This window comes from Raphanus sativus, chromosome 5 (assembly GCF_000801105.2).
Source record: "Raphanus sativus cultivar WK10039 chromosome 5, ASM80110v3, whole genome shotgun sequence".
NCBI lineage: Eukaryota > Viridiplantae > Streptophyta > Magnoliopsida > Brassicales > Brassicaceae > Raphanus > Raphanus sativus.
Window position 1 is genome coordinate 17,899,322 of NC_079515.1, and position 22,759 is coordinate 17,922,080.

Consider the following 22,759-nt stretch of genomic DNA (forward strand, 5'->3'; position numbering starts at 1 on the left):
CATTCTCACTCCCCTCTCTCTTACAACCTCAGAGCTTCTCCCTCTCTAGGTAATTTTTTTTTTGTTTTAGTTATAGATGGTTAATTAGTTAGGTGATTAGATTAGGTTTGGAATTTAGTTAGGTTATTAGATTAAGTTTGGAATTAGTTAGGATGATATTAAAATGTGTTTATAATTTTTTAATTTAATTATTTGAATTGTTTTTAATTTTTAATTTTTGATTTTTTTTCAGATTGACGATCTTATATGGCTACTAGCGGTAGAAAGAGACTTAGAAACCGTGGCGGGAGGACTTCTTACGGGAGTACCTTTCTCGGCCAGACGGATCCATCAGCTTCTACCTCCCGCCCCCCCGAAACTGTCCCCGAAAGCCAAATTCCTAGCGTCCCGTATGTGCCGCAGGCGCCATACGATCCACATGCATACTATCCGCAGCCGCAGCCGTACGTCGACCCGACTACATACTTTACTTATGAGGAGGGTCGTGATCATCAGCAGCCTCATGATCAGCAGCCTCATGATCAGCAGCCACAACATCCACAACAACCTCCACAGCCGGCTCCAGAGCAGGTTCCATACGAGCCTCCAGAGGAGGCTCCTGCAGTTCCTGGTCTTCATCCAGATTTGATGGTGCCACCGGATGCACCTTATGCAAGATATTCTGTGGAAGACATTCTCAGGATGCCAGGACGAGAAGGTTTACCCGTCCTCGATCCATATCTACGACCCGGCACGACTTGGTATATAATTAATTTTAAATTATTTTAAAATTTACATTTAATATTTAATTATATATATAAATTCTTTAAAATTTTGTAGGTTTAAAGCGGACAATGATGTGGGCCAGAGCGTTGGGGACATTATCAGAGGAAACTTTCGGATTGCCCATCCTAATTGGACTCTTACACCGAACCACGTTCGGATTACTTGGTTCAAGTGCTTCGCGGTTAGTTTTAAATTAAATTTATTTATTTATGTTTAAAATTTTAAATAATTTGACTAATTAATATTTTTTATTATTTTTTGTAGCAAAAATGGCATTGGTCCACTGGGATCAATGAGACGGTGAAGAAAGCGTTCAACAACAAGGCTATGCACCGTCTCAAAAACATTGTTGGCGACTGGAAGGAGAAGTGGAAGTATATCGGGGATGATGCAAAACAAACGTACCTCAGCAATGACGTTTGGACTGGCTTGAAGGCTTATTGGCTTTTGCCTAAGTCAGTCCAAAGGTCTCTCAAATGCTCGGCCGCCCGGCTAACCCGTGATGCTCAAGGTAACCTGCCAATACCTCATACTTCCGGACAGACTCCATATGCCAAAAGGGCATTGCAAATTGTAAGTTTTAGATTTTTTCTTAATTTTCATTACATATATATATAATATATATTGTTGTTGTTTTTAAATATAGGCTGCCAAAGAAGGAGCGCCGCCGACTCTCAGCCGACTCTACAAGGAGACCCACTCCCATGCTGATGGCCAATTCGTACATCCACGAGCAGAGCAGATCTACAACGATGTAGAAGCTCGGATTCAGGAGGTCCAGACTCAGCGGACGCAACAAAACCCGGATGATCCACCGGTCCAGCTTTCGGCCATCGAACAAGACCGAATTTTCGAGCAGGTAAAATATTCGACCTTTTTAAGTCATATACATGCATATATTTATTTTACATATGTACTAATAATATCTATTTATAAATTATATATAGGTTGCTCCGAAGAGAAGGGGACGTATAATTGGGATCGGGAGTGTGAATGATGTTCCCATGGGGAGAGCTGAACACGCTGCTCAAAGGGAAGAAGACTCCTCGGTCCGGAGGGAGTTGGAAACTGCGAACCAGAAGTTAGCCGCCCACAACGGGATGTTTACGTCGATGGCTAACATGTTCGATATGCTTCTAGAGACAACTCCAAACGTCGATCCATCGGTTACAGCATCGTGGAAGAACCTGCGTCCGACCTTCGTCCCCAACCCGACTCCAGAAGAGCAGGAAGATTTGACTCGGCGTGCCGAGGAGAGGAGTTCTGAGCTCTTTTATGACCTTAATGCTTAGTTTTCGGTTTTAATTATTTTGTATTTTGAAAACTTTGAATTTATGAATGTTATATTATTATGTTTTTATGAATTTAAATCAAATTCATAAAATATTTTATTTTTTAAAAAAATCTTTTTTTTGTAAAATAGAATTATTAAAATTAATTTAAATATTTAAAATCAAATTATTAAAATAAAAGATTCGATGTAAGTTAGTCGTTATATTACGACCACTTTACCTCTACTAGAAAAAGTCTTTACGACTAAGTTACAACTAATATTTACGACTAAGCATTTATGACCCACTTACGACTACATTAATTACATCTACTTTACGACTAATTATTTACGACCCGTGTACGACTACATTTATTACATCTAGTTTACGACCAATTATTTTAATCGTAAGGGTACGACTCATTTACGACTAATATATTTAATCGTAACTTTACGACCAATGCCCATCCAATTAGTGATTACGACCAGCATATTACGACCAATTCTTATTAGTTGTTCATTGGTCGTAATACCCCTTTTACGACCAATGAACAACTAATTCTGTAGTTGTTAAAGACCTGTTTTCTTGTAGTGTATTCATGTACCACGAACACAGAATTTGCAGGCGGATCGACTAGCACGCAGTGCCAGGATGCAACCGTCTTTTGTCGTTCACATGGATTCAGAGTTACCGGCTTGGACTTCCGAATCAAGATGAGGGTTTTGTTTCTGTTGTTGATGAAAAAAAAATAATACCAGTTTTTCATTTGTATCTTATATAATAAAGTAGACTTTTTTTTCTCCATTGGGGGAAAAATGCCACCAGTCATCATGTCTTCAACTTTCTAAATGTTTTATGATATCAAGTCTTCTATGTAAGGCTTAAATTAACCCAACAAAACCTTTTTATTGAGGCCCACAAACAGATAAAAAATAATGATACAAGTTCTTGCCTTCTCCGAAGTGAGAAGCGTATCTCTGTCATTTCGTCTCCTCTCAATTCATACGTCAGAGTAACTCTAGATCATGGTGGGAAATCAATACTTCCCACTATCTCCTCTACAATTAAGATTTCTCACAACCCTTATAACTGTAGAGACTTTATATATGTCGAGAAGGTGATACAGAGGATTCACAAAGCTTCTTCAAATCATTATCATGAACCCTAGAAAAAGAGCATCCACCGATGGAGATGAACCAGCTCCACTTTTCCGATTTGGAGTCCAGATATTGTAAGGAAACAGTTGTTACACTGCTTCTGCGATTTTGTTAAGGAATCATTTTTAAAACTATTAAAGTTCAAAAGTTTCCCTTTTGTAACAGAAGCAAAACGGAGTTGTGAAGAGTAAAATAGTTTTTTTCTTTTGCTAAAACAGAGTAAAAAATGTTTACCGCACCAACAATAATAAAATAAGTTTCTTAAGTTAAGTTAAACAAATCGAAGGTAAAAATGTATTAATTTTAGCATATTGCTGGATTACATTCATATCTTTTCCTAAATTCTTTTTTTTTTTGACATCCTCTTCAAGATTACGCAATGTGTTATGGTTTGTTACATGTGTTCGAACATGCATCTCCAACCCTACTCAATTTTTAACTCCAAAATAGAGTGAAATAAAACATGAAGTAAAAAATTCTTCGTCTCAACTTCATATCTCACTTTATAATTGAGTTTGCTTCATAATGAAGTTTACTCCATAAATAGAGTAATTTATTTTTCGTTTGTTCACTACTCTATTATGGAGTGAAATATAAATTAGATTGGAGCAATTTTATTTTATTTTCTCTTCTATTCTATTTTAGAAGAAAAAAAAATTTACATTTAAAATGCTCTAATGTCGCAACAAGTTTTCAACCAATAAAGTAATATGTTACTGATATATTGTATGAAAAGCTTGATATAAAAAGACTAGAGGAGGAGAGGAAATAGTCACTGGCTTTAAATAAAAAAGCTGGTTAATAACCTGAAAATAACAACTAAAATTTTCATCTGATTTCAAAGAATAAAGGAAAATAAACAATAAACAATAAACAATAAACAAAGAAGGCATTTTATCTAACTAACAATAATTATCGAATTTAATATTTTAGATATGTTTACTACCATATCTCATTGTTGTTATTATGTGAAGAAATCATATACAACATAACAAAAATATTTAAATTCATTTAAATTATAGAACTATATAAATTATGTACCAAAGTAATTAAATAATATTAAAAAACCGGCGCGTAGCGCCGGCTAGAGCTGTAAAATGGGTGGACTGTCCAATGGGTGTCCATGTCCATTTACATTTGGGCTTCCATTTTTTATGTCCATATTTCCAGATGGGATTAAATGGACGAAATCTGGACACCATTTAATATATGGACTTTTATGGAAATGGTTAATGTGGTCATGGACGGCCCAGTAAAAAATAATTTCTAGGGTTTTCACTTTTTAATTTGGGAAAAAATTGGAAAAAATCAGTTCTTCTCTTTCACGCCTCCTTTGGCTTTGCGACGTTCTCTTCCGTTTTTCACTTCTCCTCCTGTCCTCTGGCCGTTCGCCACTTCTACTCCGGCCGATCTCCACTTCCCCTCCCTTCCTCTGTCCGTTCTTCACTTCCCCTCCCTTCCTCTGTCCCGTCCGTTCTTCACTTGAATCACTTCTTCTTCTCAGGTCAGTCTCCAACAGCTTATTGGTTATTTTTTTGTGGGTTATTGTTTATTTTGTTTGAGATTTGAGATGGGTTTTGCAATCTGAGTTGTTTTTTTTGTGGGTTATTGTTGATTTTGTTTCTGATATGTGATGAGTTTGGTGAGATTTGAGATAGCTTTAGTAACTAGGGAATGATTTGATTTTAAGAAGAAGATAGTTTCTATAAATATTGCTTCTTTTTAGGTGTTGGCAAAGAAGTTTGAAGCAGGCAGGGTTGGAAAGAGCTCTCCTTTTAACTCTTTAGCCACTGAGAATCTCAAGTATTATCAGGCAAGTGTTCGTTGCTGTTTTTTTTGTAATGATCTAGAAGCTGTTTGTCTTTAAACTTACTCAATGAGCTTGTTTGTTGGTGTGGATGGATGCAGGGCTCTTTGAATGTTAAGTTGAATAGAACTGGGAAGGTTGACAATCCTTGGTTCTTCTTTGGAGCGTCTTACTCTAGAGCTTGGAAGCTAAGGTATATATTACTATATACATGTCTGATTATTTACTGTAGAATGTGATATCTTTTGTTGTGGCTTATACTCGTGAAATCTTCTTGTTGCAATTTTAAAATCAAGAAAAGTCAAAGCTTTCTACTTTAGCTAAATGATTCTGTTATATACTAGTATCTGACATATACTTATATTTATCATTTTCTTTTTTTTCTTGTTTCAGGATGGACAACGAGGCTGCTATGGATCTAAATGACACAGACTACATGAGTGGTGATGAACTGATGGATCAAAACTCTGATGGAGATGAAGATGAAGCAGTTGCAGTGGATGAAACTCTCATGAGCACAGCTTCAGCCCCTGTCAAAAGAGGTAAACGCAGAACGTCTAAAGCTTGGAAGCATTTTAGTATAGTAGGAGAGAAGTATCCAGATGGTACGAATGATGTTGTGTGCAAATTCTGCAAACACACCTACAACCTAAACCTCCGTAGGAGTGGAACCAATGGTCTGTTGCGTCATATTAAAGTCTGTACTTTGAATCCTGTCCCTAGTACACCTGGATCTGGTAGACAGATAGATCAGATTGTGTTTAGAGAGATGATTGCAGTAGCCTTGATTGAGCATAACCTGCCATACGCTTTTGTTGAGTACAGAAGAGTTAGGGAAGCACTTCAATATGTGAATCCTAGAATAGAATTCTGGTGTAGGATTACTGCTGCTAAAGATTGTTTGAAGGTATATGAGAAGGAGAAGCTGAAATTGAGGAAGCAGTTAGATAAAATCCCAGGAAGGTTTTGCTTAACAACAGACTTGTGGAGAGCGCTTACCATTGAAGGGTATATGTGTCTGACGGTTCATTTCATAGATGAAGAATGGAATCTGAAGTCCAGGATTCTCGATTTCTGTGCATTCCCTCCTCCTCATACCGGTGGAGCTATTTCGATGAAGATAATGGAGTTGTTGAGAGAGTGGGGGCTGGAGAAGAAGGTCTTTACAGTCACTGTCGATAACGCTTCAGCAAATGATAATATGCAGCTTCTTCTCAAGAGGCAGCTTCGAAGAGATCTTGTATGCAATGGTGAGTTCTTTTACATAAGATGTGTGGCTCATATCTTGAACCTCATTGTTCAAGATGGATTGAGCGTCATTGCTGGAGCATTGGAGAAAATTAGAGAAAGTGTTAAATTTGTGACCGTGACTGAATCACGAAGAAAACTGTTTCAGAGCTGTGTGGAGACAGTGGGTATTGAAGCCAATGAAAATGGTGTGTTGGCGGGATTGGTTATGGATGTGTCTACAAGGTGGAATTCCACTCATCTTATGCTAGATAGAGCAATCAGCTATAGGGAAGCCTTCCGCCATTTAGCTGAAGTTGAGACAGCATATCCATTTTGTCCAACTGAATTAGAGTGGGATAGGGCAGTGTTGATCCGCGATTTCCTTGCACCATTTGCTGAGATGACGGCTTTGATCTCTGGTTCCTCGTATCCAACTGCTAATCTATATTTTATGCAAGTATGGTCCATCGAGATCTGGCTCAAAGAAAATCAGTTCAACAGTGATGAAGTCATCAGTGAGATGGTTGCTTCAATGAAGCCTAAGTTCAACAAGTACTGGGATGAGTACTGTGATATTTTAGCAATAGCCGCTGTTCTTGATCCACGGTTGAAGCTTGGATTTGTAGAGTATTGCTTCACAACTCTAGATGCATCCACTAGCAAGGTAAAGATAGATCATATCAGGAAGAAGCTGAATAAGCTATTTGATGTTTACAAGAAGAATAAAAAGAAAATCATTGCCACTTCAGGATCAAAGACTGCAGCAAAGACCACCTTAGGAGGATATGGAGTAAGCTCTTTATTCTCTGATCTTTACTGTTTTTATTCTCTGATATTTACTGTCTCTGTGGCTGATATTTATTGTTTTTTGCAGGGGTACTATGCTTTCATTACACAGAATGATGGTGGTAATGGGAAGTCGGCCTTGGATAAGTATCTAGACGAACCGGTTGTAGATAACATAATGGCGTTTGAGACCTGGAATGTTCTCTCCTATTGGAGAGACAATGCTAATCGATTGAAGGAGCTAGCATCAATGGCCTGTGACGTTTTAAGTATACCCATTACCACGGTTGCTTCAGAATCATCCTTCAGCATTGGAAGCCGTGTATTGAACAAGTACAGAAGCAGCCTTCTCCCGTCGAATGTTCGAGCACTGATTTGTGCTAGGAATTGGCTAAGGGGATTTGAATCTTTAGACTGTAAGTTCTTTCAGCTTTATCTTTGAATTTTGTTATCTTTGTACAGTTGTGCTTGAAATTGATAATTTAATTTTCTTAGGTGATGAAGTGGAGGAACTTGGAGAAGAAGTCAAGGAGAAACTTGACTGAGTTCATGTGTAAGTTCTTTGCCTTCTGTTGAGTAAGTTCATAGACTGATATGGACTAGAGATAAATTTGCTTTATGTTGCTCTGATGTGAAGGGTTTATGGGTTATTGGGGTTCACTTGTTTTGTTGCTTTTGGATTTGTGATGAATTACTTGTGTTTAATGTGTTTGCTTAGGTGATAAACTGGCCTTGGAATAAGATGGAAGAGAAGATAATGCAGAGCTACACTTATGCTTTTTATATGAACCTATGTATGCACTTATTACATTTATGGAGTTTGAACTTATGCTTTTGGATTTATGGAATTTATGCTTTTTATATGAACGAATAAACCTATGTATGCAGTATATGCACTTATTATTACATGTAATGGAGTCTGAATTTGTGAATTATGAATTTATGTTTTTTCATATATGGTCTATTATGGACAGTGGTAGTCCATGAAAATATGGTCCTTAATGGACATGGACTTAAATGGATATGGTCCTTAATGGACATGGTCAGTCTATGTCCACCAACATTAAATGGACATATGGAAATGGGTATATGGACATGGACTAGCCCACTTTACAGCTCTAGCGCCGGCAAACCCCTAGTTGTCAATAAAATACACTTTTTATACGTAATCATCAATATAAAATGTTCATACATTTTTTCTTGTACATGTAATTGAAACCCTATCCTTATTCTAAAATGGATTTTGAGGTCCATCAATGATCTTGCATTTGATCATGCAATTTTATATCACAAAAGTTGGGTGACGGTGCGTGTATGAAAGACACATGCATACAAAATAACATAATGGAGCCTCTTGTTGGCTTTGATTTTATTCAGTCATGGGTTCTCTGTTTTTCTGATAATTCATGGGACCATGAGAAAGATATTTCACTTAACATAAATCAATGAAGGTGAATGTCTGGACGATTTCAGAAGTTTTCTTAGTAGTACTGAACGGGTAAAAAAATCTCATTGATTGGCCGGTTTGTTGCGTTGCACAATCCATTTACTACCTACATCATCAATCTACCTTAATTTTTTTTTTTTTGTCAAAATCTACCTTTAACTTTTTGTTACGTCTTAACATGTGACGATCTTTTTAGTCATGCTTTTATTGTAAATTACAAAAGTGTCACATGCAATTTTTAGTCGTCATATAATGAAATTATCTAATAACAGACCATCTTGTACTTTAATTTGCTTTGTATATCTTAAGAAAAGAATGTTGTAAGAGAGAGTAGCAAAGCAAATGAAAAAGACATGGTAGTAGAAGTGATTTACACGAATCGAACAATAATAATACTCTAATTCTTATATTTATTTTGGTTATGTTTGTTAAATGTCTGGTTCATGTTTTTTTACATGGTATTAAAATGATACTAGAACCTAGTTGAAATAAAATACATAATTCTAGTATTTTTTTTTAATATAACAGTTAAATTGATTTAAAAAATAGTTGTTTATCGTGCACCAGCTGTAGGTTTTTATTTGTTCCCTGAGATCGACGAGACGAGACGAGACGAGTCTTTTGTGTTCTTCTCATCTTCTTCTTTTCTTCTCCTTCACATTTCACATTGATTAAAGCTAAAGCTTGGCTGCTTCCTTTCTCTCTCACTCTCTCTCTCTCTCTCACTTTTCTCGCCGCGGATCCTCTCTTCCTTTGCGTCCATTTTCTCCGAGATATTTTCCCCTAGACGAGGTACCAAATGTTCATGTTTCGTGGATCTGATTTTGACTTGGATTGAATCTCTGCGTTTCGTTGATTTTGACTCATTGTTTAGGGATCTAGGTTTCACCTATCGAATCTACATTTGAGATTAGGGTTCGGTTCATACATGTTGTTGTTGTTGTTGTCAGATTAGGCGTAATCTCTCTATATATATATATATTGTTGATATGATGAGAAGAGTAGAATGAATCAATTAATCTCGCGTTTCCTTTTCTTTTCTTGAGATTATTAGCGTCTCGAGATTGATTGGCGAATGATGAGATGAGGAATCGGTAAATCAAAAATCAAATAAAATAATAATAATAATCTGCAATGTCGTCGACTTCTTTGCAAACGATTGGTGCCATAAAGGCATATCATCATCAAGCCCAGCATTTGGTTAACAACTATCTCTTGGCTGATCCTTTTATTCCTTACACTTCTATTCTCACCGGCATGTTCCTCTGCAAAGTGGTAAAACAAAAAAACTTTAATGATTCACAGGACAAAGCTAGAATATCGTTTTGATTAATGATTCTTTCTTTTTTTTTGCAGGTCTATGATCTTTGTCACTTCATCAGCAACTCCCATTCCAAGACCTATATCATCCTCACCAAGATTCAACGAATCGAATGGAACAACCGGTTTGTGTTTGTTAGATGGATTTGTTTGACTCTTTCAAAAAAGTGTTTCATTTAACATGTTTCCATTTTGTTGATGCTGCTGTAGTGGTATCTCGACGGTTCATGCTATCTTTATCTCGGCAATGTCGCTCTACTTTGTCTTCTGGTCCGATCTCTTTTCTGATAGGTGGCACAATGATCTTGTTGTCTTCCGGAGCTCACGTCTTTCCTCTCTTGGTTTAGGGGTAAAGCTTTTTGTTTTAACTCTTGACCAAAACCTAATGTTTGAGTCTTTTGAACATGGCTTACTTGTATTAATGATATTTTCAGTTATCCATTGGTTACTTCATTGCTGATCTCGGCATGATCTTCTGGAAATATCCTTCTTTGGGTGGACTTGAGTATGTAAGTATCTCTTCTTCAACTCAAGTACTCAACCTAACTAACACACCATTAAACCTTATAGAGATGGTAATGCTAAACCCTTGCATTTGATCTCAGATTGTGCATCACTCGCTCTCGGGAGTAGCTGTTGCCTACTCCTTGTTTTCTGGGGAAGGACAGTTGTATACATACATGGTCCTCATCTCCGAGATTACAACCCCAGAGATCAACTTGAGATGGTACTTGCCCTCTTCTTTTTTTCTCTTTTTTTCCATCTACCTTACAAGATTTTCACCTTAGTAATCTTTCTTATGAAGGTACCTGGACACAGCTGGTATGAAGAAGTCAATGGCTTATGTTGTCAATGGCGTCTTCATCTTCTTGGCTTGGCTGGTACATAAACATTCTACTCATTTTGATGCACAACCTTTTGGTGTCTACTGATCGATCACTCTTAACATTTTCTTGTCAGGTTGCTAGAATTCTTCTTTTCATATACATGTTTTATCATGTCTATCTGCACTACAACCAGGTAAAACTCATAATCTCCTTCTCGGTACTCTCTTCATATACGAGTCGAATGCTGCCTCAAAGCCGTCCCCATTGAATTCAACGCATGACAATATTTATCCAATATCCTAGTTTGTTTTGTGTGTTTATGTGATTGGATTTACTTCTGTTTTCGGGGTATATATAGGTCATGAGGATGCACATCTTCGGATACGCTCTGGTATTTGGGGTACCAGCTGCGCTTGGTATCATGAACTTGGTATGGTTCGGTAAGATTGTGAGAGGAGTAAAGAAAACATTAGCAAAGAGATGTGAATGCTGAGAGATTGGTGAGTCTACCTCACAATGTTTCATCAGATATCATCTTTACTGCTTCTTTCTTCCCTCTGACATGTATGTCTGTCTCTCTAGTGTAAGTAGTTTTTGTCTGATGGAGAAACGAGAAGAAACAAAAACAAAAACAAAAATGATACTATCCTCTGACGTCTCTGTAAATGATCAAAAATTATGTCAACTTACGTTTTTCATTAAAAGATGTAACTCTGTTTTCATTCTAGTAGTTTTGTCCCTGCTCCCTTAATGTTTAACTAGATTTTGTGCGGGTGTATATTTAAAAATATATTGATATTTATATTTCATATCAATATCAAAGTTGGATAAAAAAATTCAAATATGAAGAACCGAACTGATCACGATCCGAAAAAGTATTACCAAATCCGAACCAAAATTGATTAATTATCCAAATTATTCAAAATTTTGATACTTAGACAACCGAAACCACAACCAATTCGAACCGAAGTATTTTGGATATCAGAATATATTCGGAAAAGATTTATATACTTATATATTAATTATTTTAGTTTTAATATATATAAAAACATCTAGAATATATATGATACTTTTAGGTTGGTTTAAATAATTAAAAGGATATAAAAATAGTCAAATATAAATATGTAACATAGTGGAATTACACTCAAAACACCAAAAATATTTAAAATAATTATTGATTTTTGATCCAAAATTTAAACCAACCCAATTTATATGTTAAGTTTAGGTATTCTGACATATGTTATTCAGATTTATATACAATATATTATTTTATTTATAGATTTTAAGAAATTCAAAATATAAAATAAATTTTTAAAAATAATTTAAATGGGTTATCCGAACCCGAACTGAACCCGCAAAGATCCGAATATAATTCAAACTGAAATTTAGAAATATCTGAATGGAGCTAAAATCTTTGATCCCGGAAACCCAAAACCCAAACATATATGAGACGAATCCGAATGGACACCTAAACGCCCATCCCTAGTCATAATTCGAACTGAAATTTAGAAATATATGAATGAGGCTGAAATATTTGACCCCGGAAACCTGAAATGAACCGGAATGGATACATGAATGCCCAATCCTAGCCACTATTATGTATCATATATATGTAATCATATAATTAATTGTATTGGTCCATCATATAATAACTAATAGTATTTCAATAATGGTTATTAGAAAATATTTTAGTAAAAATAATTTTTTGAATATATGCATATTTTAAATTAATTTTTGATATAAAACAACTTTAAATTATTTATTATATATTATTATAACTATCTTATATATTGATTTTGTGAGCAGATAATATCAAATTATCCTAACTATAATATCTCTTGTTATTGTAACCTAAATACGTTTTAAATATATAATACAATTTTATCTATATTAGAGAATTGTTAAATAGACCATGTTACAAAACATACAATTGATCATACAAAATTACAGAGTAAAAATAATAATACATACATGAAATTAATGGTTTAGAAAGCTAGAAGTTACATGAATCAATATTAAGCATATTGACATAAATCATATAGTAAGTGGTTAAGTATTTATATATTTAGTTTTCATTTTGCAGGAAGGTCAAATGACGATTGATGGGAAGAAGGAAATTAATTTTGGTTCACTCGATTTTACGATAGACAGATTTACAATACAATTATATGGTTTGGGTACAACAATAAATCGAGAATGTTGACTGTTGAGCAATTAAACGAAACAGCAATATTTAATGCAGTGGCATTTCATTGTAAATAATAAGAAAAAATAAGGGTAAGTACTCATTTGTACTTCAATTTTAATAGGATAAGATCGTCTGTCTCATACATCACTTTTTTGATCAGAATACTAATACGATGAACAGTTTTGTTTTCAGGTTAAGTAGAGTAAAAATCTAAAAGAAAATCATTTGGTAAAACAAAAAAATGTTTAGTTACGTGATAAGCTTTTCCAAATATAAACAAAATTACAGATGAAGGATCCATTATTGGTTTGTGATCTAAAAGGAGTTTCGATAATTTTAAAATTTAAATAGTTTAATAAATTTTAAACTTTGTAGACTATCAAATATTTTAGTTGAACACAGTTATAAACTTTTAAAGAGTTTCAATGTTTTTTGTTTTTGTTTTTAGAGTATCAATGTTGTATTTGTTGTTGTGTTTGTTATTATCTATTATATTTTTTTTCCATCGACTTTTCCTTTTTAATAACTTTTCACATTATAGTTCAATACATTTTAGAACTTGCAGCCTTGCTTTTACACCAGAAAAAATTGCAGTGTACAACTTGTAGTGATGTTTTTTTGCAATTGCTCCAAATTATCGATCATTATCAGATGATTTTCTCGATTGTGCCTGATTTTAAATTTACCAATTGACTGAATTTGGCTACATCTTATGTTAACTTTGGCATTTGTATTTATAGGATGAAAAATAGTATGAATAGAGAAGAAAATCACTCAATAATGGATCTTTTGCGAGAACCATCATTGACAGAGACGTTACGAGAGCAGCACTTTGCTCTACGCAAAATAAAAAGATAAGGAAAGATGAATTACTTTTAATCAGCGGTAGTCTAGTTGTGCTTGAGAAAAATAAATCAAATACGGCGAACTTTAATTTGAATTACACTGACCATACGGATATAAATTATTGTTTTCGATTCATTTGAATGTATATGAGAGGATTTTTTCGTGGATTGTACCTCCGCCTAGGAATTAAGTCTATGTTTTTAATAGATTCGGATTTAACATTTTCTTTTTTAAAAACAAAAGATGAATTACTTTTAATAATAATCATTTAACCCGTAAGAGAAATGCCCTAGAATAGTTCTAAAACTTTTTTACTCACAAATATAGTTTCTAAGTATCAAAATGACCAAAATATTCTATTAAAAAGATAAATATACATTTATACCTATGTGGTTAACTAATTTAGACTTTAAGGTTTAGAAATAAAAGGGTGGAGTTTGGGATTGGAATCTAAAATTTTATTAAAAAATATTTAAAATTGAAAATAAAACATTTAAATAAAGTTTCAAAAAGCATTTTCGAATTTCAAAAAGAAAATTTGAATTTTTTTCTAAAAAGTTTCGAAAAAGAAAATTTATAAAAAGCTCGAATTTAAAAACATATAATTCGAAACTATAAACTTAATTTTTATTTTTTATTTTTATTGTGTTTATATATCTAGGGTATAAATATTTTTTTAGCTGTTAAATGAAATATTTTGGTCATTTTTCTTTTTAGAAGTTCTTTTTGCGATAAAATTTGAACATAGTCTATGTAGGATAATTGTCCAATCCATAATGAACATAAAATATTTTGATTAGTAGATTTTGTGAAGAATATATGTAAAATCAATTAACTAATAACGACATATTTTGAAACAATGTCTTTTCTTTTACAATAAACCATTATATTAATCTAAATGTTCAAAAGGTGAATACAACCAGAAGTAAACTCAACAATAAACTGATTAACAGAAATTACTACAGTAAAAAAAAAGATAGATATGTTTAAGGGGTGAAACAACTCGAAGGAACCTCCACTTGAAACCCAAAAACTAATGTTGGAAAGAACAATTGAAATCAAAAACGATGTTGATACACCCAAACAAAAAGGTTTGGAGAGAGGAAAAGATGTTGATTGAAAAAGTACAATTGGCTAACTAATTCATCAGACCATTGAGATCATCCCTAATACCAACAATGTTGACTTGGAAGACTAGATGAATCTCAATTGTTCTAGAGAGAAAATTGTTTGGTGAATGGGATGGTGAGATGGTTGATGCTATCTTTATCTTTGATGCCATAAGTGTATCTGACACTGAATAGTATAGTATGGATGAAAAGGTCGGGGGAGTCATCTAAGGGAGCCATGGTGGTGAAGCCTTAGAATTCGAGAACGTTAAAAACACTTGACAATAAAAGAAAAGGCTAAACCAATACATCAGCAGATGCCCATGCCCAAGTGCTTGGAGAGGAATAAAAGATTATGTTTAGATCGGATGAGGAGAGGGGATCACTGAGGCCGTCGGGAAAAGAAGACGGGTCACCCACCGGTGACAGGTTGTGCTCACCGAAGGCTTGAGGAAACTCTACGGGGAGGAGACAAATCCTTTCTCAAAGGCGACTGCGTTAAATTCAAAGAGGGTGACAACAATATATGGAGCTAATGGGGTAACGGTCACGATGATTTATAGCATATGATTCGAGCTTAACCACCGGCCGAGATGAATAAGTCTCGTCATACACCAGCGGGAGAAAAGGCAATCCGATGAGTTTAAGCGAGCATATTTAGTGACGACATCCTCTAGCTGAGTAGATCTGGTGACAAGGAAATGAGTAGGGTGGGCAGAGGCGATGAGAAGAGCGAGATATGCGGCGATGTCAAGAGGAGGGGGATAGGTGGCGAAGATGAGATGAGTGGTCGAAGCGGCGGTGACGAGAGGGAGGGAGGATGTGATGAAGATGGGATGTATGGAAGAGGCGGTGACAACGAGCAGGACGGAGGAGACAGTGATGACGAGATGGATGGAGGCGAAGAGACGAGTGTTGTGATAAACCGCAAGTTGAAATAGTGAGGCGAGAACTAGAAGCTGGATGAAACGGAAGAAAGAAAACAAGGCGGCAATGGCGGCGATCAAGTTGTCGCCGATGGCAAGTAAAATCGTCGCCGACGTCAAAAATTGAAAGTGAAAAGTGCCTAAAAATCCGTACCAGAGATGGTTTGTCTAAGAACATTTTTTTTTTTTTGAACATCAAAATCAGTTCTTTATTATAATACAATAGTACTTTTGCTGATTTTTCAAATATTAAATCTAATAACATTATTAAAAACTTTTAATTACTTACAAATACATAAACTAATAACAGTAAATTTTAACATTTTTTTAAGGTGGAAACTTCTCAGCCTACTAGTTAAGGGTTAAACGTTTCTATATTCAAATTTGGAGTTCCAATTCCAAATTATGCAATTAAGTAATGTGATGTTCGTTGTGATTGTCTGATAGGAGAGAGTCTTTCCATTGAAGATGTCGTACATGCAGTCGATCCAAGTCTTTCGAAGAGAATTTTGTGGTAAAATCATTATTTGCATAGTTATTCATCAATATCGCATATATTAAAGGTAGTTAGTTAATCATCATATATAAACCTTCCTTTTGCATATTACTTGGAGACTACATGTGTTATCTAGTTGTCGACTCACAGGCCCATCATTGAATTCAACAATTTACATATATGTATGAAATTTTTTATGCATCACTGTCACAACAAGTGCATCAGTGTTTTATTTTTATTCAACAATTTACATATACGTATGAAATTTTTTATGCATCACTGTCACAACAAGTAAAATTTTTATGCATCACTCACAGGCCCATCATTGAATTCAACAATTTACATATTCGTATGTCGACATCACTAAGTTAAAAAACAAAAGTTAGGCCAATGTATGGATACAAACAAAGATATGTAGCTGATGGTGTATTGTCTTTTCATTTTTATGTATTTTATTGTATTTTGTTTATTCTTTTTATGAAATGTAAAATAATATTAATCAACAAAAGAAAAAGAAAATGTTTATATAAAGTTATAATATGAGATCATTGTAACAGAAAAATGAGAATTTTAGAGCCACTTATAATAGCAAACATGTTTAGTGTATGTTTTTATTCATAAAAAGAAAGAATAACGCTTCTTCTTCGTTTCTGCCAAGAATCGATGCTTATTTAAGTATTTGATAAAGAATAAAATAATTACACAGTTATCTAAGTATTTAATAAAGAATAAAATAATTATAGTTCAATATTTAGTAATTAATTACAATTTAGATAGCACGAAGGCTTCATCGGATGTATGTTTTTTGTTTAAGAATCAGAAACAGTGACAAAAGATTTTAAAAGTTTTAGAATCTTGTTTCCAAATTGTTTCTCAAAAGTTTTTGAAAACATGTTGGAAGCTTGTGGCTCCCTCTTAGACTATTTTTATTCTATTTTGTAACTTGATATCGTAAATAATGTGAAACTATAGTTATTTTTGATTAATTATTTCATATATATAATCCACAAATTAATACAGAAGAAATAAAATCATTTGTGAAATATTTGAACTAACGGTAAAATTTATTTGTAAACAATAAAGTTTTATCTGCTATGTATAAGAAAGTTTACTTAGATAGGTTTATATATAGTTTAAACAAAACAAAAATATAGATTTCTATATACTGATTAATCATATGTGTGTGGGTTAATATGATTAATTTGATTAATATACATGAAAACTTGAATTATTATTCTTTTCAAAACAGAATTTGATGTCTGTTTATTTGTTATAAGATTGTTAAGAATGAATATGAAGGTTTTTGATTATTATTTTCTGCTAAAAAAGGTTTTGATTTTGAATTATTTTTTTTCAAAAATCAATACATTAGATTGTAATACATATCTATATTATTATTTATGAAGTGATTTTGCTGATTTGTCATATTCTCCATAGTATTATGTGATTTTGCTTATTTGTCATATTTTCCACAATTTTAGGTAATTTTATTATTTGTTATGTTTTTAATAGTTTTAGTTTTGCTTAGTTGTCATATTCTCAATAATTATAGGTTATATTTATTTTTATATTCTTAATAATTTTAATTAGTAATATTATTCATTTGTCATATTTAAAAAAATTAGCTGGTAATTTTATTTTTGATTACTTATCATGTTCTCCATAATTATATTTTACTTATTTTTTCATGTTTTATTATTGTTACAAGCTTATTTTTCATATTCCATGATTTAAGTTGAATCATCAGTTTTGGTAAGTAAAATTTTGAATTGTTAGTTTTATACATTTTTAGTGATTATTAATAAATATGTTCATTATATTCCGGGATAATTATTATTAAGGAGTATTATAAAATTTTAGCAATAATTTTATAGTTTTATTCATCTGATGTTTACTTTACCAGTATTAAACCGTTTGATGTTTTGTATTTATTATAATTTTTTTAAAAAGTTATTTTTATGACACCAAATTATCTTATCAATAAAAATAAGAGTTTAAAGAATAAGGACTCAGTGAAAAGAGAATATAAATAAGGACACATCAATTAAAACAACACTAATGATATAGAACACTAACCGATTAAGACTTCTTTTTCATACTAAGTTCTAATATTTTCTTAAAATGTATGATATAATTATTTAGCAACTCTTTTGGAAAATCATCACAAAATGTAGTTTTGGTTGTTCTATGGAAGTTAATCTTAAAACGGAGAGGATTTCTATATTATTTGGTATAGTCATCAACAGTGAAACTACTCAGAATAAAAGAATCACCTTGAGATAACTTAGATCAAAAGTTACCAAGAGAATGCTCATCTGGATTCATCCCCTGAAAAAAATTGCAAATATAAATCATTAACACTAAACAGTATAATTAATACTAATCAATAACGAAGAGAAATAGAATACTTACAATGGTATCAACCACACCAATTCAATCGAAATGATTTTTTTTGCATTTTCCATGTATTCCAAAGTTTTAATACTTTAACTTTAATCTTGAAACAATCTTTAGTCGGATCAATATCTCCAATAAAAAACAAGAGAAGTGGGTTTTTTTCCAAAAGATACATTGTTTGCGAGTTATTATTTTTGCTGAGAAACTTTAAAATTTGTGTGTACCTTTTGATTCGAGATATGTAAACGAAAAAACTTGAATGATATATTTATATAGCTATTGAGTCGGTATAATAATAGAGCCGGTATAATTAATATTGAGTTTAAATAATACAATCTCTCGCCGTTATTAAAAATCTAGGTTTTGCTAAAAATAAATAAATTATTACTTTTAGTTTATAAAATTTTAGTTAAATAAAAGTATGTTTTTAATTATTGTAGATTTTGTTAATAGGTGCCCCTATGAATTCTGATGAACATAAAATTTATATAAAATGCAATTTAAACTTTGATAAAGAGAGGTTTGATTTCATAGGCGTTACTGATAACTATGGTTTCTTTTGTAGATTTATCTTTTATGTTATTTTAAAATATTAATAAAATTTTATTAGATTATTATAATGATGATATTTTTACATGTGTGGTTTGCTAATGTAATAAATAAAAGAATTGCAAATATCAAACCATTGTCTATATTGTGTTGTGATAAAAAAAATTATATCTTATGTTTAATTTAATATTTTAAAATTAATTGATTAATTAAGATTGAAATTAAAAATTATATTAAAATTTTAATTAGTTGGATATATATTAATCCACACGATCCGCACAAGTGCCGGCCACTATCTAATATATGTATTTAAGAGTTGTTCAAAAAAGAAAAATTTACACTCACAGACACTTTTTAACTTTGTAATATCACAATAAGACACTTCCAACTTGTGACACACATTCTTCTTGTTCAATGACTAAAATACCCTATAAAGAAACAGCCCGCTCTTGTTATTTCTCTGAAGATTACTTTCTAGTTTTTTTCGTTAATGGCTCTCTCACCTGTGTAAACATTGTTTATCGTCTTGTGTATTTTTTTTTGTGGCCATTAGTTTTTTTTGGCCAATATGTGGTCATTAATTTTAACAGTGAGATTGTGAAACCTGTTCACTGCATGTTATGACGATCAATTGCAGGTTGGTGTATTCTAGTAGTGGAAGCAAGTGAATTTATTACAGTAAAAAATTTTGTGAGTGTAAATTTAAAATTTAAAAACAAAACATATAAGAGATAAAATAGAAAATAATAAAAATATTTAGTTTCAGTATATATTGTTATCCACATTGTTATCAACAATATATATGTTATCCGTATATTTTATGAAAATATTAAAAATAACAAGATGCATATAAGATGTTCGACAAAATGTTTGTGAAAATAACTAGTTCATCTACAAATTCTTTAGTATACAAAGTAGGAGTGTGTATAAATTGATGGATTCTTTTTTTTTTGCTATATAGAATAAAGAACTCTTACACGAAAACTGTGGACATGAAGATTGATTGTTGTGGTCAAAGAATTATGGATAAAAGATGTTAAAATATACATGGCTATTTTACTTGGAGCAAAAAATCTGAATCTTAACCAATCCAGAAATACAGGTTTAGTTCAGGTCTAGATCCATGACTAAGTACATATTGGTTGTATGTGGATGGATACTGTGGAAGGTTATTTATGTATGAGGATGGTGGGCTTGCATGTATGTCCATGTGTATGGCTATTTGTGGACGGTAATTTGTGGATGGTTTCTACAGCCACATTTTAGTGTCCATATCTACAATTAATCTATAACTTTATTATCCACATTTTGATGTCCATGTCCATATTTTTTTTGTATATATGTTAATAGAATATATATCAATATGGATGTTAAAAGATAGATAATTTTATATATAATCCAGTGTGATAACTATTTTTATTTTATGTATTATACAACTTGAGATAAAAGTTAATTAAAACTTGATATTAGTAGACCAACTTGAGATAAAACTTGGTTTCCCACTGTCCTTTACACACGACACACTCATCTTCCCTCGCTAATCTACAAATGAAGGACATTAATGTCACAAATAAAGACAGCACATCAAATATGTATCTGACCAGCAACAAGTGCCTAATTGTGTTAAAAAAAAGAACAATATGTCCTATTAGGTAATGCACTCCCGTGTATGTGATTCTGCTCCCATATAACATAGACGACAAGTAAATGTGTAGACCGAATTAACAGTTGTAACCACATACATAACCTATCATCTAACAACGTTTTTCTATTTGTATTTATAAATCTCAGTAATCCCTTTTAATTCACATATACTAGATTTTACAAGAATTGATTACTTAGTAACACTTTGTTGTAATCGTAACGCACAGGTCTCTATCTAAAATGTTACTAGAATTTATTTCAACACAGCTCACTTTCTCTGTAGAAAAGCTGCATCTGAAGGGTGTGGGGAAGCAAAAGAGAAGCACTTTTGGCCATAGAGTAGTACAACACTATACACATTACATTCGTAACCTTTTTATTTTGTTTTCTTTCTAATAACATTTTATATATTGTATTATATTATATTGCTTCTTGAAATTGGCCCATTGTGATTTATTGTCGTGACCCTCATGAGTTCCTTTTATTTCCCTTTTTTCACTAGCAAATAAAATATTGAACTACCGTGTTCATAAGATGGACCTTACGTGTGTTTTTAGGATCTGCATTTACTCTGTACCTATATGAAGCATGGTTATTCAAGTCCAACTTAGACTTGCTGTTTTCCACTTTCCTTAGTACATTCTTGGATATTGAAATCTAATTAAGAGAACTAAAAATCCATCCTTATCCAAACCCACTATTCTAGGTCCTTAACTGTGGCTGTGGTTGAGTATATGCCAATGGTTTATATCCAACATTAGAACATGACTTGCTTTTTTATTCAGTTTAGAACATGTAAGCTACTACTACACGGCCTAAGAGCACTATTATCGGCGTCCTTAAGGACATATCTTAGGATTAAACTGATTTAATTTAAATCAAAATTAGGTAAGATAAGCTGGGACGTCCTTAGTTAAGGACTTTTCGGTGTCGTCCTTAGGAGACACGTGTTGTGTTGTGAATGGCCGAAAAAAATATCTTGTGTGCAAAATCGATTGGAACGGAAGAAGAGAGATCGGTTGAGGTTGGTGATGGAGATAAGGAGATAGTGGTGAGCAATAGAAGCTGATCATTGCTTCTCGCCGATTTGATTCTCCCGTTGGGTCTTATTTTCGGAATCAATCGAAGCAATCTTCAATTTCCCTTTTGATTTTGTAGGAGGAAGAGCTCGGCCATGGGAGATGACGGGGCGAAAAGTTTTTCTCCCTCCTCCGCTCAACGGCGCGACTCAGCCATGAACTGTAAGCTTTCTGATAACGTGACTTATCTGCTATTGAACATAGTTCTCTGTCCTTACTTCCATCTGTAAGCCGAAACAGCAATCTCATCTGGTCCTCTGTTCATTAAAAGCTTTTACCTTTGTTGTGTCTATTGAATTTGATTTACTGATAAATCAAGTATATAGCTTCTGTAGCTGAGAATTGTAGATAAGTGTAGTATGTTAAGTGTTTGTTAAAACTGGGAGCTTTACTCACAAACATCCATTTTGCTATCGAACAGACACTCCTCTCATAAATAGAGCCTGTCTCGCTTAGTATGCGTTTTTTCTTCGTATGAGCTTAAGCTAATAAGGTCTTGGTTGTTTGATTGCATTGAGTTCTTCTATTAGCAGTACTTTTTGGCAGTTAATCCAAACTATTTAGGATATCTTGATTCTGTGAAGCTTGTTGCTGGATTCTTATGCTGACGTTTGTTTGTGTTTGACCTGTCAGGTTTGTCTGGGTGGACGAGCAGTTGAAGGAACATTTGTTAAAAAACAGTGATCAGACATACTGGGTACCTGATCATGTGAAGGTCAGTGGAAGAGGATCAATACTCTATATAATATACATTACAAGTGTAGTAGCAGTTTTTGAGTTAATGACATTATTCTAATACCTTCTTCTTGATTGACCTGCAACTCAGTGATGATAATGAGGAAGTTGTTGTCATGGATTCTGTCGACAAGCTTGAAAAGCTCTCTGGTGTCAAAGTTTGTTTGTCTATCTTTCTGC

At 33.1% G+C, this 22,759-nt stretch overlaps 1 protein-coding gene and 1 long non-coding RNA gene across 4 annotated transcripts; both read left to right on the forward strand.

Moving 5' to 3' along the window:
• Positions 1–7,110: 7,110 nt before the first annotated feature.
• On the forward strand, positions 7,111–8,133 carry LOC130512512 (uncharacterized). The gene is made up of 3 exons (XR_008946049.1): positions 7,111–7,432; positions 7,512–7,569; positions 7,735–8,133. It is a non-coding gene; the product is annotated as an uncharacterized LOC130512512 (long non-coding RNA).
• Positions 8,134–9,021: 888 nt separating this feature from the next.
• On the forward strand, positions 9,022–11,337 carry LOC108856785 (uncharacterized). 3 transcript variants are annotated; one of them, XM_018630672.2, is made up of 10 exons: positions 9,022–9,255; positions 9,510–9,738; positions 9,820–9,908; positions 9,994–10,132; positions 10,218–10,292; positions 10,389–10,510; positions 10,589–10,664; positions 10,744–10,803; positions 10,969–11,110; positions 11,193–11,337. In XM_018630672.2, the coding sequence occupies exons 2-9, from the start codon at positions 9,598–9,600 to the stop codon at positions 11,101–11,103; spliced, it is 837 nt and encodes a 278-aa protein (XP_018486174.1). In that variant the 5' UTR covers positions 9,022–9,255; positions 9,510–9,597; the 3' UTR covers positions 11,104–11,110; positions 11,193–11,337. The 3 variants fall into 3 exon arrangements, with proteins under 3 accessions (XP_018486174.1, XP_018486172.1, XP_018486171.1); XM_018630670.2 differs by having other exon boundaries at positions 9,518–9,738; positions 10,969–11,337; XM_018630669.2 differs by having other exon boundaries at positions 9,023–9,255; positions 10,969–11,337.
• Positions 11,338–22,759: the final 11,422 nt, after the last annotated feature.

What these genes read in the sequence shown, in the direction of transcription:
- LOC108856785 (XM_018630672.2), top strand. Translation starts at nt 9,598, where the DNA reads ATGTCGTCGACTTCTTTGCAAACGATTGGTGCCATAAAGGCATATCAT. An exon ending in TTTCCTCTCTTGGTTTAGGG is followed by an intron (nt 10,133 to 10,217) that starts GTAAAGCTTTTT and finishes TGATATTTTCAG; the next exon opens with TTATCCATTGGTTACTTCAT. An exon ending in TCATCTTCTTGGCTTGGCTG is followed by an intron (nt 10,665 to 10,743) that starts GTACATAAACAT and finishes TTTTCTTGTCAG; the next exon opens with GTTGCTAGAATTCTTCTTTT.